This window comes from Nomascus leucogenys, chromosome 14, assembly GCF_006542625.1.
Source record: "Nomascus leucogenys isolate Asia chromosome 14, Asia_NLE_v1, whole genome shotgun sequence".
NCBI classification, from domain to species: Eukaryota; Metazoa; Chordata; class Mammalia; order Primates; family Hylobatidae; genus Nomascus; species Nomascus leucogenys.
In genome coordinates, this window is record NC_044394.1 from 47,253,148 (window position 1) to 47,269,401 (window position 16,254).

Sequence of the window (16,254 nt, forward strand, 5' to 3'; positions counted from 1 at the left end):
TATTCTGTACCTTTAATTGAAGCAAACAAAAAAAGGAACAAAATATAGGATGCTTTGAACGATGGCACAGCTTCCTCTCATATTCTGCCTGCCTGGTCCTCATTCAGATGGGCTCACGCCCACTTTACCCACAGGTACAGCCTCATGCTTTCTTTGCTCTGGGCATCTCTCAAAATGAAGCAAAGGCTGACATGCTGGTGAGTGGCCACCAAAGGGCAGTGCTGTGGTACTGAGAGAGCTCAGTTCTCATTTAACGTACCAAGAGAAACTCACCTTCTGGAGCACTTCCTTGGGAAGGAGCACAAGGCCCTCCAGCTGTGTCCCCTTGGGAGATAAGGGACACCTTGATCTTCGGTCGCTTGGAGGTCTTACTGCCAGGAAGGGGACTCGAGGGATGGTGTCGCTTCAGCTGAACCCTAAGATCCTCTTTTTCTCCTTCCTCCGGTGGTTCTGATGAAATGGGAACTAAGAGATGGAGCTGAGTTGAGATCCTCCACAATCCAAAAAATCCCAACAGACACTCAGTCAATACCAGCACCGACAAAGCCATGTGTAGAACACACAGGAGAACCACTCTACATACAGGGCCACCCCTCAAAGGAGACTGCCCATGCTTCAGGACCACTTCACTCAGGCCCTGTCCGTGGGGGATCCCACTTTGCCCTTCTTAGAGGATGGCACCCTTCTCATCCCTCATCCTGCACTGGAGTCGGAAGAGAAGGGGCCCTGAGTTTGTAGGAATTAAAAGACAGAAGATATCCTGACCCTGCCTAGCCAAGGCCAATAGCAACAACAACAAAAATAGAGGACTCGACACAATGAGTAAACAGTCCTTCTCAGACTCAAAAAATGTGATCATCTTCCTGTCTGAAGCCCTCCCCACATCATCACACAGTTGGGGACATTAAACATTCTAGGAGAACTCATGCAGGAGCAGGTCATCCAGTCCTCTCTAAAAAGTAGAGTTTTCCAAAAGGCTCTCAAGAGTCCCACCCTGCCCTAAGAGCCCACGGTTGAGGATCCACTTGCCAAATGGAGGCAATGAAGAGGACTGTCACCAGGACTGAAAGCTGGCTATGAGAAGCTACTAGGAGAGAGAGTACCTCAACCAGGCAACCTCACGGCTCCTGCCCAAAAGTAACAGGGCAACACTGGCCCAGGTCACAACCTAGTCCCCAGGTCATGTGTACTAGTACAGACAAAGGTCATCTGTTCACACGTGGGCTTCCACTTCCTCTGACTCAAACAGGCTCATCATGTATACAGCCAAGCTTTCTGGACTCTTAAGTTATCTTTCGAGCTTCCTCAAAGATTCCCTCCTCTTTAAACCCAGAAGTCCACCCTAGTCCTCTTGTAGCACAGGGAAGCAAAGAGTGGGGTGGGGAGGAAGGCAGCAGTCACATGAGGAGGGAGGAGGTGTCCTGGCATGAGGCAACAGTCAGGACATAACCAGTGAGAAGGATTGCTTAGGGGACAAATGCACTGGCTAAAACCAGAGTAGGAAGGAGGGTGGAGGGGAAAGGAGTTTCAGGTTCTATGCTGATATGTGGCTGGTGGGCTTGTAGCCACCAGATAAACACAGGACAAGAGGCAGGGAGAAAAACACACAAGGAAACTGAGACTCACAGGCAATGCCACAGACATACAAAAAAGCAGCAGAGGCCAGGCGCGGTGGCTCACGCCTATAATCCCAGCACTTTGGGAGGCCGAGGCGGGTGGATCACGAGGTCAGGAGATTGACACCATCCTGGCTAACACGGTGAAACCCCGTCTCTACTAAAAATACAAAAAAGTTAGCCGGGCGTGGCGGCGGATGCCTGTAGTCCCAGCTACTCGGGAGGCTGAGGCAGGAGAATGGCGTGAACCCGGGAGGCGGAGCTTGCAGTGAGCCGAGATTGCGCCACTGCACTCCCGCCTGGGCAACAGAGCAAGACTCCGTCTCAAAAAAAAAAAAAAAAAAAAAAAACAAACAAACAAAAAAAAAAAACAAGCAGCAGAGCCAAGACCATAGTGAAAGAAAGAACCACACGAAGAGACAAAAAAGAAAACACCATGAGAAGCAAACAAAAGAATGGAAAAAAGGCAAAGACTACAGGAGTAAGCAAAAGGGGTCAGCAAAACAAAAGAATACAAAGAAAAAGAGAGAAAAGAACAGGAGGAAACCAAACTGAGGCAGATGAGAGGCAGAGATGGAAAATAAATAAGGGATTGAGGAGCAGAATGCAGTGGACGAGCAGGCAAGAAAGAGTAATACTCACCAAAGAGACAGGAGGAGGTGCCAGGAGGAAGAGCTTTCCTCACCAGCATATTTTGTTTCAGAAAAGCAGCAAACTGTGCTGGAATGAATCAGAAAGAAATTACAGAATCACACCCAGCCACAGAAGGGAGAAAAAGAGAGGGAATAAGAAATAAGGTTGTAGAAAATGGCCAATAGGGGCTCCTTCTGAAATTACTGCATGGCAACCTGACTCTGCCACGGAGTCGGTCTGTAGAAGCATCTAAAACTGAATAGTACTACCTGCCTCATGGGGCCATGCCAAAACTCAACAAACTACAGCAATGCGAGTGCCATGAAGAAGGCATGGCACACAGCAAGGACTCCATATATGTTCACTATTAGTATTCCCTGTTTGCCTATCAGCTCTGCTAAGCCAGGGTTCTAAAGCTGCTACCCTCCCCCATGACACCCTAGATCCCCATTTCAAACCCAGCTCGCCAATCAGCCTTCCAAACTCCTTAGATTCTCAACTAATCACCCTCTGCAGAAGCACAGCAGACCACCAGCTCTGTCTTCTTCAGAAGTGTAAAGACACACTGTCCACACGGGACTTGGCTCTGGCCACCACTCACGAAGATCCACGGCAGAGCATCCACGCAGACCCTCGGGCCCTGGCCTCATTTCTCAACTCCTCCCATCCACTCACACTTCTACTTCTTGTTAGTACTACTCTTACAAGCAAACTCACAAGAGGTCTGGGTTTTGGTTCTGATCCTTTGGCTCCACTAAAAGAAACACAGGGAAAGTAAACAGATGAGCCTCCTATCCACTCCACGTCTGTCTGCCAGACAGCCAGCTCTGGCTGCTGCCTCCTCCCAGGCACCCCTATTCCTGAGAAGCTTAGGTGACACATGCTCCTGGACACATCATTAAACACCAATGCCCAAGAGGCCTTACCTCAAGGCCACCCAACTGGATCAATGTGGGGGAAGGGGGACAGAAACAACTGTTTCTTCTTTCCCCACCCAATGAACTCTCCCTTTTCTATAGCTCCTTTCATAGCACTCGCAGCTCACCAAACTCTTACTTTCGACTATATGAATACTTCCCAGCCTCATCTGAAACCTGTCTGCAGAGAACCCTGATAAACTTCACTGAAAGTCTCAGTGTGAGAATCTTAATGCTTCAAGGGTCAAACAAAGAAACAGCATGATGCCAGGTGAGTTGCCCTAGAATCTGATTAATAAAATCAATCACCCAATGCATATGATTGGAGAACCCCGACTGGAGGAGTGGCTGGCAAGGTAGAAAAAAGTTTAGGCCAATATACATGTTCATAAAACCTAGCCTCCCCAGAACAGCAAGACAAAGCTATAACTAGTCATCACAAAGCCCCACTAACTCGGAGGCCTTGGCATTCATTTCAATAATTAATTATGAATTTTGCCTACACAGAAATGTGGGAAAGGGTGCCTCTCACATCCCCCTGAAAAAAGCCGTAGATATCAATACTGTGCAATTGCCATGTGACATGAACTACAGAAGACAGACCCAAGAGAAGCCACTGGCCAAGTGCCTATACCTTGAGCTTGTTTATGGGTCAGCACAGCTTCTGTCCGCTGCACATGTCTCTTCAGCAGCTGCGAGCTTCCAATCTGACTGGACTTCTGGGCAGAGGTCACCGTGGTCACTTTGGTCTTGGGACTGGAGGTAGGGCTGCTGGACACACTGGAGAGATCCTGAGTAAGGTGAGAAGGCCAAGAGATGAGCCAATGTTATTAGGATCTGACCATGAGTCAGCATGTCCCTCTGGAATTCCCCTTGTAGGAACTTACAGGCCCATGGCACTAATAAGACAGAGGCATCCCCAGGAAATTAAGGAACCAACTCTGTGGTGCTGATTCCCCAGCAAAAGCACTCCCTCCCTGCTCATACTACCTCTGAGCCTGAGGGTGAGGCGGGCAGCTTGGCAGCTGGGGAGGCAGGTCGACTGCCCCGCTCAGGGACTTCAAAGGCCAAGTCTCTGCGGGCCACATCGCGGGGTTTCTTCTTCTTCTCAGCATCCTGATCCCGAGGTTCAGAGCCCACGTGACCCTCAGCACGAGTGAGCACTCCAGTCAGAAAGTCCACAATCTCATCCTAGTGTAGCAAGGAGCCAACCAAGGCCTTTTAGTCCTCATCTGGAGAATGGGAACCTCTCATACACTTTCCAACTAAAACAGATTCTCCCTCAGCTCTGGCATCCACATGTGTGAGTCCTTCCCTACTCAAACAAAGCCTGGCACAAATCCCAGGCTTCTGAGCGACTGTGGTTCAAGAAGACCAGCAAGTGCCTCTGTCAGGGGGAGCTCTGGGGTGGTCACATTCTACCACTTTTCCAACACTCTCCCCCCTGATGCTTTGCTTACATTAATTCACCACTCTCATTTTTCTTTTCTTTGCTTATGACTGAGACCTACCAGAGGCCCCAGTGGAGGCCTTAGAGCCAAAGAGGCCACTACCAATAAGACCAAACCTAAAAGGCTACAGAAAGGCAAGCCTAGCTGAGAAAAGCACACAAAACAACTGTTTACCTGAATACATCTGTCCACCATGCTCTGAGTCAACCCTTCTGATTTCTTCTTTGCTTTGCTTATTCTAAGAAACAAAAAGGATGACATGTTTACTTCTTAAACATTCCATGGCATCCTATGAAAATAAGAATGTATTTCTTTTCTGGGTTATTTTCTAGCCCCAGAAGGAGGGCCATGTTAGCCTTAGGCAGGTAATGCAACCTCTCCGAACCTGTTTCGTGTCTGCAAAATGGGGAATCATAACATCCCATTCATGGAGTTGTGGGGATTAAACAAAATAACATATGTAAAGAAACCAAGCACAGTGCCCAGGACAGTCCGCTCCAGAATTCCTATACCTATAGCTTAATAGATCAACTCTATCCAGAACCCAGGAGACGGAGGTTGCAGTGAGCTGAGATTGCACCATTGCACTCCAGCCTAGACAACAGAGCCAGGTGCCACTTAAAAAAAAAAAAGCTCAAGGTCATGAAAGACAAAAACGGAGGAACTCTATCAAATTAAAGGAGACTGAGGAGACATGGCAACTAAATCCAAGTGTGATCCTGGGCTGGATGCTGGACCAGAAAAAATGACATTAGGTAAACAACTGATGAAACTTGAGTCTGTAGATTATAGTATCATGTTGATGTTAATTTCTTGATTTTGAGAATTACACTTTGGCTACGTAAGATATTTAACATCAGGTGAAGGGTATATGGGAATTTTTTTGTACTAGTGTTATAACTTTTTATAAAGCTGAAATTTCAAATATTAAAAAAGATTTTTTTAATGCTGTCTTTTTTTAATTTTTTTTTTTGAGATGGAGTCTTGCTCTGTCACCCAGGCTGGAGTACAGTGGTGGTATCTCGGCTCACTGCAAGCTCCACCTCCCGGGTTCACACCATTCTCCTGCCTCAGCCTCCCGAGTAGCTGGGACTACAGGCGCCCACCACCACGCCCAGCTAATTTTTTGTATTTTTAGTAGAGACAGTGTTTCACCATGTTAGCCAGGATGGTCTCAATCTCCTGACCTCGTGATCCGCCCCCCTCAGCCTCCCAAAGTGCTGGGATTACAGGCGTGTGTCACTGTGCCCAGCTAATGCTGTCTTTTAACTGAACCAGACTGGTCTGTAGTTACATTGCCAGCTTACAGGCATATCTCTTAACACTGTAACACAGCTCTCTTGCAGCTCTGGGAGAAACTACCCACCTGAGATTGTCATCAGCTCCCCCAACCACCACCAAGCTGTTCTCAGCTCGAATCTTCTCCCGGAAGTCCTCCATGGCTTCAGGGTGACATTGAAGGGAATTCTGACCAATGACAAAGAGGACTGGAGTCTTCATATCCAAGAGGGGATCATCTACATCCTAAAACAGGTATAGATTTTAGAATCGGCTTCTTCATATTCACAAAGCACTGACCCAGAAACTCCACTAAGGAGGATCAGCCATGCAACTGCAGTCAGCCTCAGCATCAGCTTGGACAAGGCATGCATACTCGCACTCCCACTGCCAATGACCCAGCACTCAGCTTTACCACATTCTTACCCCTCTGGGGCCATCCACGGTAAGCAGAGGAAACCCAAGGCAGACAACTGCAGTGACATACTCCATTACTGACACCTGTAAATAACAGAACAGTTTGTCTAAAGGTCAACTGAGTTCATGGCACCTCAGCCTACCCAGAATCCAGGAGTGGTCCAGACCCACCAGAAAGTCTCACCTCTTCCTCCCCTGTCCTAATATCCGGGTGCATCTTCTGCCACGACGGCAGCAGTAAGAGCACAAGACACAGGTATGTCATTCCATAAGCAGCCACTACCTAGAGAACTGGGGCCCCAAGAGGACCCCAGCAGGTGGCTGAACCATAGGATAGAAGGTTCAGTATTCCTACCCTGTGAACTCCCTCAACTAGAGCCCTCCTGCTCCATTTTTCTCCACAAATAGTAAATATAGTCAAGAGAACACAATGTTGCCATTAACCCTTAAGTGAAAAAAAATTCTCTCTATTGAACTTAATGGATAGCTACCAGACAGCCTAGATTTCTTGAAGCAACTGCTAAGGCCTACCACCCTGGGAGCAGGGACTATGGGGACCTTCTTCCTCTCATAGCTATCACACTTGATTGGACTGCATGAAGCAAAATTAAGACTTTGGACACATGAGGGACACTTACACAAACTGACAGACATACAAATATATGTAAAATACAAAAAGATTCCTTGATGTCTTGGAAAGGGACTGAAATGAACACAGCATCAAATTCCAGAGCTATTAATATTTGCCAGCTACAATTATTGTTGTTTTTTAGGTGGGAGAACAGTATGGTACTTATGTTTAGAGAAAAAAAGGGATCCTTTTTTTTCCCACAGATATATACCCATATATATTTACGTGTGTGTGTGTGTGTGTGTTTGTGTGTGTGTGTGTGAAAATGCTATGATATTTGGGATTTTCTTCAAAACGACCTGGGGGAGAAAGAAAATGAGCAGGGTGAGATTAAACAAGCCCAGCCAAGAGTTGATCACTGGTAAAGCTGGGTGAAGATCCCGGGGGTTTATTATACTACACCTGCTTTTGTTTCTGCTTAAAGTTTTCCTAAATAAATTAAGAATTGTTTTAATAAAATTTGTCTTCTACAGTTTAAAATGCAATTATATAGGTAAAGTATCTAGCACAGGGCCTGAAACATAGTAAAGGACTCAATGGTATATACCATTAGTGGTATTCCATCCCAAGACAACCTCCAAATAAGATAGAAATTACTTACATGACAGGCCACCAAAGCTCCTGTGTTCCAGCCAATCAAGATAATGGGTTTGTGTGGGAAATGACTGTGAATCTTCATGGGAAGAGAAAGAAGACAGTAAGACAGGAGGCCAAAGATGGGTGCAGAACAACCCCAGAATGCTGGGTATGCCACAACGTACTGAAATAGGGGCATTCTCACCTCCAGCACTTTGCTTCTCACTGCCCCAATCATATGCTCGAGACACTGTAGAACTCCTACCCCACTGCCATTGTTCAGCAGATGGGTGGCTACAGGGATGACCTGAAGGAAAGAAGTAGCCCCCACACCAGCAGAGGTAAGTTTCAAATCTTTCAATTCTGTTTAACCTACGCTAAACCCTTTCAACCTTGGAATTCCACATGAAAGAAGGGTTAGGGGAGGCTCCACATTCAAGTTTTCCATTTTGGCCTCCTCCCACATATTCTTCTCCTCGATCCTCCAAGACTATATTCCCTGCCAGGAAGGAGTTCCTCTTGCCCCCACACATACCTTGCCTAAGCAGGACAGCTGAGATTGCCAGAAGCGGTGGCGGCGTGAAGTGGGAAACACAGAGCTGGAGGGACCAGAGGACGCGATGAGAATCAGTGGAGAGCCAGGGAGTTTGCTCTAAAGAGGAAGAATCCCACCCAAAAACCAGTGAGTGAGAAGTGTTCTTCCATGAAATTCCAAGTATCCCAATACCTTTCTTATCCCATCCAATGCTCCTTTGCTTGTGAAATTATGTTAAGCACTATGCAAAATAAATTATTAATAATAGTTAAAGAAGCCGGCCAGTCGTGCTGGCTCACACCTGCAATCCCAGCACTTTGGGAGGCCGAGGCAAGTGGATCACCTGAGATTAGGAGTTTGAGACCAGCCTGGCCAACATGGTGAAATCCTGTCACTACTGAAAACACAAAAATTAGCCAGGCATGGTGGTGCATGCCTGTAATCTCAGCTACTCAGGAGTCTGAGGCAGGAGAATTGCCTGAACCCAGGAGGCAGAGGTTGCAGTAAGCCGAGATCGTGCCACTGCACTCTAGCCTGGGCAACAGAGCAAGATTCTGTCTCAAAAAATAATAATAATAATAATAAATAGTTAAAGAAGCCATTTACCTCCTGCCAAGGTTCTAAGGCTTCAGTCTAAAATTTTTATGTGCCATTGTTAAGTCCTGAGCCACCCAACTTACTGGTTTGTTATGAGAAAGCACACCCACAGCAGGGTCCCAGGGCCTCTTCAGTAGGAGAGACAAGGCCTCAGCTCCTGCAGCCCCAGTCTTCGTGTTGGATGACACAAGCATCCGGTCAATCAAGGTTGGGATCTACAAAGAAGAAAGAGCAAAGATGACTCCAGTGTAAAGCAGGAGACCTTCCACCACCAGCAATCAAGCAGAAGAACAGAGCCCCACTATAAGCCATAGACAGACTTCAATTAAGCCTCTGAAAACCTCCTCAGGAAGAAGAGTATATATAAATAAATGGGTGAAAAGTATGCTCCCACCATGAAAAGTGAATGGGTACAATCCTTTGGAAAGCAGTCCGTATATGCAGCAAGGGACTTAAATGTATTCCCATCCCTTTTCCAAATGTTTCTACTTCTGAGAATCTTTCCAAAGAAAATGTATCAGAAACAAAAACACACACAAAAGGATGGGGACAGTTATGCACAGAGACAAATTAACTATGAATAATAATAAAGTAAAAACAATTATATATATATATATATATAAGGAAGTAGTTTAGTCAACTATCTACCTAATTGGATATTAAAGATTATTTTCAAATATTTACAAGAATTTATTTATTTATTTATTGAGACAAAGTCTCACTCTGTCGCCCAGGCTAGAGTGCAGTGGCCTGATCTTGGCTCACTGCCACCTCTGCCTCCCGGGTTCAAGCGACTTCTTGTTTCTCAGCCTCCCAAGTAGCTGAGATTACAGGCGTGCACTACCATACCCAGCTAATTTTTTGTATTTCTAGTAGAGACGGAGTTTCACCATATTGGTCAAGCTGGTCTTGAACTCCTGACCTCAAATGATCCACCCGCCTCAGCCTCCCAAAGTGCTGGGATTACAGGCGTCAGCCACTGCACCCAGCTTTCAAATATTTACAAGAATATATAATAACATACAGAAATAATTTTGCTAAAATGTTACAGGTAAAATAGAAAATATAAAAATTATCTCTACTCAAAGCTGGGCTCAGTGGCTCATGCCTGTAATCCCAGCACTTTGAGAAGCCAAGGTGGGCAGATCACTTGAGGTCAGGAGTTCGAGACAAGCCTGGCCAACACGGTGAAACCCTGTCTCCACTAAAAATACAAAAATTAGCCAGGTGTGGTGGCACACACCAGGAATCCCAGCTACTCGGGAAGCTGAGGTATGAGAATCACTTGAACCCGGGAGGTGAAGGTTGTGGTGAGCCGAGGTCACAACACTGCACTCCAGCCTGCGCAACAGAGTGAGACTCTGTCTCAAAAAAAAAAAAAAAAAAGAAAGAAAGAAAAAAATTATCTCTACTCAGAAAAAAAGACTAAGAAAATAGGCTGCACGCCTGTAGTCCCAGCTACTTAGGAGGCTGAGACATGAGAATCGCTTGAACCCAGAAGGCAGAGGTTGCAGTGAGCCAAGAGCGTACCACTGCACTCCAGCCTGGGAAACAGAGAGAGACTGTCTCAAAAAAAAAAAAAAAAAAAGACAAAATGTTAATAATGATCTCTATGGATTTTATGGGTGACTTTTTCCTTTACAGATTTCTATGTTCCCTAAATTTCCTCAATGAGTATCAGTTGATTTTATAATTTTTTTAAATCTCCATTTTCTTCTAGACTACTGCCTTCAAGCTGTGGTGTACTAAATAAATCTGTTATTATGTACAAAAATATGTATCCTGCTATACTATGTACAGTATACTTTATCTCATGTCTGTTTTTTACTATCTACCGGAAATGTGACATTACAGATGTGCAAATATAGGTTTCAGGCATGTTGATGCTTACACTGAGAAGAAATACCTGCGAATCCATGCTACCCACAAAAGGTCAAAATGACCTAGGGGAAAGGAAAAATGTTTAAATATTAGAGGCAGTTTTCAGAAAAAGAAAAAGGTTTTGAAAAATTGGAGAATAAAAAGTACTACGGTTTGATACAAGTTGTAAAACTCCAAAAATAGCAGAAGATAAGTTGCTCTTAATTTAATTAAAAACAGAGACACTAAAAGGATTTCTGTATAAGAAATTAGAGAATTATAATCATTAGACTTTCTCAGTTTAACTCAGGAAACAAATATTCGTGCAACTGCTTTTACAAGGCACCAGGCTAGTACTGCAGAGGAATTTAATCTACAAGAGGTAATGAAGACAAACACACAAATAATGGTGGGGGACGGGAATAGGGAAAGACCAATAACTGCCATGAAAGAAACAGAAGCCTATGATTCAAACCACCCAACGGAGAAGGAGAAGTTAAGAGGCAATTTTCATGTAAAGATGCAGCATGTGAAATGAGACAGGCTCTTTGGAACAGGCAGGATTCCAACAGAAGATGAGAGAAAAGCCTTCCAATCAGAGACACCAGCAAGAGGCAAGAATGTATAGAGCTTATTCCAGGCACAGATGGACTAAAGTCAAGGATGCAAGTAAGGAAGGAGGAGGATATAAAAAGCCAGTAGGAAGGATAGGACCAAACCGCAATGAATAAGACCAAACTGCAAAGGATCTTCATGTTCTTTATAACTCACTCTAGAACTGTGAGCCACTCAACACTTTGAGGCAAAGGATCTGACCCTGGGTTAAGCTTTTACAGTTGTATATAGTTTTGAAACCAAAAAGCCTTGAAACTTGCTTCCTGTCAACAAGGGATAAATAATCAATAACTGACTTTTCCACTTGGAGCTGGGAAGACCAACCTTCCCTGGCCTTTCCAGCATTGCATTCACTCTCAACAGCCGATTAAACGGCTAAGGTCTGTACCTTCTCTGCCCTCTTTATCATAATGGAGCTAATGGTGAAAGTAGCTGGGTGAAGAGCCATGATCCCATCCACCTGCGCTTTCACATCCAGCAGGCACTTTAAAAGTAAAACAATCCTACAATCATTTATATCCTTTGGGAAACAACCAAAGTATTTGTTGTGAATCTAAATATAGTCATGGGAAAATAAGAGTCCGATGGCAGAGGAACCACTGTGGAGAGCACAGCCCAGAGAGGATGTTGTCTTGAGTCTGAGGCCCTTGCTGACTGGTGTACCAGCGAGCCTTCCACCATTCCAGCCAACCCACACCATGGCCCAGCAGCATGGAAGGAAAGCACCCAACTATGCATGCTGTGGAGTCCCCCCAGTGGTCTGCCATGGTCATAATATCTGACATGCACACAGGATATGTCCAGTCAGTAACTTAAATAGGGCAGCAGTACAAATTCCTCCTGAAAGGGAAATTATGCTAGCCACGGTGAGTGAGGCAGGGTCACCAGAGAACTGAGACCCTGGGCACTACCAACACTCATCTCCTACAGTGTATTCACCAATGTTACACTTTTACCATAGGTAGAATGCTGAGGAGAACATATGTGAAGATGCCTACAATACTTCTGGGCCACCACTCTCTGTCTGCCAGGATCCGGTCTGGGCCCTACACTCTACCTGCCCACCACTCACCTCCCGAATCCAGTGTTTCTACTACAGGGGAGCAGTATGGGGGAAAGTCTGGGACTCCCTTTTCATTTGTCTCTTTCTTCACTAGAAAATACACTCCACCAGAGAAGGGACCAGTTTTGTTTTGCTCATCCCAGTACCTGACACATGTAGGGCCCAAAATAAGTATTAGTTAAACAAAAAAACTAATGTCAAATTTCCTACCATGAATATCATTAATGTATCTAGTCCCGAGTTTTATTTCAGCACTAAACCAATCTTCTAACAAACTTGGCACCCTTTAACTTAAAAACATATAAGAAGCAATGAGTCTGCACGTTTTGAGGATGTGGCTGAGGGAACATGTGGGCCAGGCAACTTACAGCAGCAAGATGAGCCAGCTTCCTGTCAAGCAGAAAATAAAACTATTAAAAAAATAAAAAAAGTCAAAAACTGAATCATGCTTATGCCTGTAATCCCAGCAATTTGGGAGGACAAGATGGGAGGATTGCTTGAGGCCAGGAATTCAAGACGAGCCTATAGCAAGACGGTCTCTACAAAAAAATTAAAAATTTAGCTGGGGGTGGCAGGCACGGCGGCTCACGCCTGTAATCCCAGCACTTTGGGAGGGCGAGGCAGGCAGATCACGAGGTCAGGAGATCGAGACATGGTGAAACCCCATCTCTACTAAAAATACAAAAAAAATTAGCCAGGGGGGGTGGCACACGCCTGTAGTCCCAGCTAGTCAGGAGGCTGAGGCAGAATTGCTTCAAACCAGGAGGTGGAAGTTGCAGTGAGCCGAGATCGCGCCACTGCATTCCAGCCTGGACGACAGAGTGAGACTCTGTCTCAAAAAAAGAAAGAAGAAAAAAATTTTTTTAGCTGGGTGTTGGGGTGGCACACACCTCTAGTCCCAGCTACTTGGGAGGCTGAGGCAGGCGGATTGCTTGAGCCCAGGAGTTCGAAGTTATGGTGAGCAATGATAGTGCCACTGCACTCCAGCCTGAGTGAGAGAGGAAGACCCTGTCACCAAAGAAAAAAAAAAGGCCTCAAACAACTTGGATTGATTCAGTTCTTTCTCTTCTCTCTCTCTCTCTCTCTCTCTCTCTCTCTCTCTCTTTCTCAGAGACAGGGTCTCCCTCTGTCACCCAGGCTGGAGTGCAGTGGCGGGATCGAACTCACTACAGCCTCCTCCCACCAGCCTTCTAACTAGCTGGGACTGCAGGCGTGTGCCACCATGCCTGACTAATTTTTTTATTTTTAGTAGAGACAAGGTCTTGTTATGTTGCTCAGGCTGGTGTCAAACTCCTGAGCTAAAGCGATCCTCCTGCCTCAGCCTCCCGAAGTGCTAGGATAGGCATGAGCTACTATGCCTGGCAGTGAGGCCATTTTGTATTGGAGCAAAACACCCCAAATATTTCAAGAACCTATGAGGGTACTACTTAAATAACTGTTAATATTAGTAATAATAATTACTGTGGGCTCACTGCTTACTATGTGCCCAATTTTGTGTTAAGCACTCTACCTGAATTAACTAATTTAACTTTCATAAAAATCCTAAATAGGTATTATTATCAGCCACATTTTAGAGATGAGACACCAGTCCAAGCTTACACAGCTAATAAGTAACAAAGCTGAGATCAGCCAGGCAATCTGCCTCCAGCATCCGCATTCTACCACATTGACGACAGCCTGATGCAATCACTGGAATCACCAAGAAAAACAGTTTAACTTTGTGCAATACTAAGTAAGAAAGCAGGGAACTATAATGATATGTTTGTAGTGAATTATAAAAGTCTAAGTGTTGCTACTAAAGGCTCACGCCCTGGGGAGCAGAATTGAAGGCATCACGGCACGTTCCTACTCTGCAATCTCCCAGTGCTCCAAACAACAAGGGTCTGTTTCTGTCACCTTTCTCAACAAACTCTTCCCTGGTAAACCCTTCATCTCCTTCATGATAACTCAATTCAGCCATGACTCAAACCACAAGCTGCAAGGCTAGGAAGGCTAAATGTATACTCTGGTTTTCAGGCCCCATACCTCATCCTGGAGCCAGCAGGGCTGAAAACGTTTACACCAGACACAAATGTGAAATGATACCATCTCCCAATTTTAATACCAAACCCATTAGTTTTGGCCATGCACTCCAGACTGACCAGATAATTACTTTGCCTAACCCCACATCCTGAACCCACAGGGGAGGATGGCTATCCCTAGGACAGGGCAGACCCCAATCACAGACTTACCTTCCCCTTCAGCGTCTGCAAAGCATCCAGGTAGGCTGCCAGCATGGGCAGACTCAAGGTCTCCACGAGGGTGGTGTGCAGCCACTGGATCAGCTTCGTATCCCAGCTCACACTTGCCAGAGCCTGCCGCACTCTCCTTGCACACTTGTCCACAGCAACACGGCGCAGCACTGGCTCATTACAAGCCTGAAGGATGTAAGTGGAAGTGATAAAACATGAGGACTACCTGGCTAACAAGTGGGGGGACAAGTCAGTCAGCCAGTGAGGCCTGAACTACGAAGAGCCCACTGTGGGCAGATTTCTGGTGTCTTACCCCTTCGTTGGCCAAGCGGGCAAGCCGGTCAGACTGCAGGGCTTTGAGGATCTTGTTGAATAGCTTGTTCTGGGCCATTGTCCAGCCAGTCCTATAAGGGAAACTCTGAGGAATTATAGTCAAACCCTGGGGATGCTCCTCATGTATGTACACCATATAAAGAAGATTATGCCATAGTTTTATGTCTCTACTATGGAACAGTAAAACGAAGTAGCTTAGTCTAAGACTACTGAGCTAAAACACAAGACCTAGATTCTGGTCCCAATCCTACCAAATGAAATCGTCACAGCACACACTTGTATTAATAATACACACATACACAATAATATACACAGTACAAGTCAAGACTACTCATGAAAAAAGTCTTTCAGGCTAGCAAAGCTAATTATTTACTTAGTAGCTAAAATAATTCCAATCGTAAATAAAAGCACAGCACCACTGAACAGACATATTTGAATTTCATAAGTTTTATATTTCACACAAAAAGGCAGACAAGATCAGCAAGCATTTTAATGTACTAAAATCTCAGACCAAGGTAAGAATTCTATTTAAACCAGGCTTAAGAACAAAAATATAGCAGAAATATAACCAATAAAGAGGCTATTCTTCCACTCCTCAATATTCTACCCCACACTAATCTCTCTTCTCCATATATATTTTTTGTATTTTTTCTATATGTCACACAATTAGCAAATTTATTTTTGAGAGGCCTGTTCCATATAAACTAATATGTTATCATCCCAGCATATGGCACTGGTATTCACACATCTACCTTATTGCTTATTGCTTACCTATTACTTACTGAGGCTTTGTGTGTTGCAGACATCTATCCTACTGTTCTCATCTCCACCTCATCACACCCAGTTTAGCGACATGGAGCTTATTATTGTCCCCCTTCACCCCACTCCCAGCAATCTTAACTACTCAGATGCTCTAACTCTGGCTAGTGACCTTCCTAAAGATATCAAAAGAAAGGCAACTGAAGATGCTCTATTAATATTTGTTTACCTATTCTCCCTGCCTTAAAAAAAAAAGCTGATGATGGCCAGGCGCAATGCTTCACGCCTATAATCCCAGCACTTTGGGAGGCCAAGTGGGGTGGATCACTTGCGTCCAGGAATTCAAGACCAGTCTGTGCAAATGGCAAAACCCCATCTCTACAAAAAATACAAAAATTAGCTGGGCATAGTGGTGCGTGCCTGTAGCCCCAGCTACTCGGGAGCCTGAGGTGGGAGAATCGCTTGAGCCCAGGAGGTTGAGGCTGCAATGAGCCGTGATCATGCCACTGCACTCAAAGCTTCAGTGACAGTGAGGCCTTGTCTCAAAAAAAAAAAAAAAAAAAAAAAATTACATGGGTGCTACACCCAAATGAGACCCTGGAATGGGATCAAGGTAGCATTTCAAATCAGTTTGGATAAAGTCCCTAAATGTAGGGCTGAGACAACCGCTGGCCGACTGAAAAAAGAAAATCTGATCCCTACATATCATTCTACATCAAAATAAATTTCAGATGGAAGAAAA

The 16,254-nt window shown here is 45.1% G+C and overlaps 1 protein-coding gene across 14 annotated transcripts in view; it reads right to left on the bottom strand.

Annotated features, from left to right (window-relative positions):
• Positions 1–16,254, bottom strand: part of KANSL3 (KAT8 regulatory NSL complex subunit 3) — a 45,219-nt gene that overhangs the window by 11,857 nt on the left and 17,108 nt on the right. For 8 of the 14 annotated variants that reach the window (XR_004033430.1, XR_004033431.1, XM_030828423.1 and 5 more), the window contains 13 exons: positions 14,734–14,824; positions 14,421–14,606; positions 8,735–8,866; positions 8,055–8,171; positions 7,725–7,826; positions 7,545–7,616; positions 6,322–6,396; positions 5,984–6,141; positions 4,792–4,855; positions 4,157–4,357; positions 3,801–3,957; positions 2,259–2,336; positions 274–465 (listed from right to left, as the gene is read on the bottom strand). Coding sequence is in view for 11 of the 14 variants with exons in the window: in XM_030828423.1 (XP_030684283.1) it covers positions 274–465; positions 2,259–2,336; positions 3,801–3,957; positions 4,157–4,357; positions 4,792–4,855; positions 5,984–6,141; positions 6,322–6,396; positions 7,545–7,616; positions 7,725–7,826; positions 8,055–8,171; positions 8,735–8,866; positions 14,421–14,606; positions 14,734–14,824 (1,625 nt within the window). In the remaining 3 variants the exon portion in view is untranslated. Of the gene's footprint in view, positions 1–273; positions 466–2,258; positions 2,337–3,800; positions 3,958–4,156; positions 4,358–4,791; positions 4,856–5,983; positions 6,142–6,321; positions 6,397–7,544; positions 7,617–7,724; positions 7,827–8,054; positions 8,172–8,734; positions 8,867–10,542; positions 10,595–14,420; positions 14,607–14,733; positions 14,825–16,254 lie in introns of all 14 variants that reach the window. The other 6 variants (XR_004033432.1, XM_030828427.1, XM_030828430.1 and 3 more) reach the window with 3 other exon arrangements.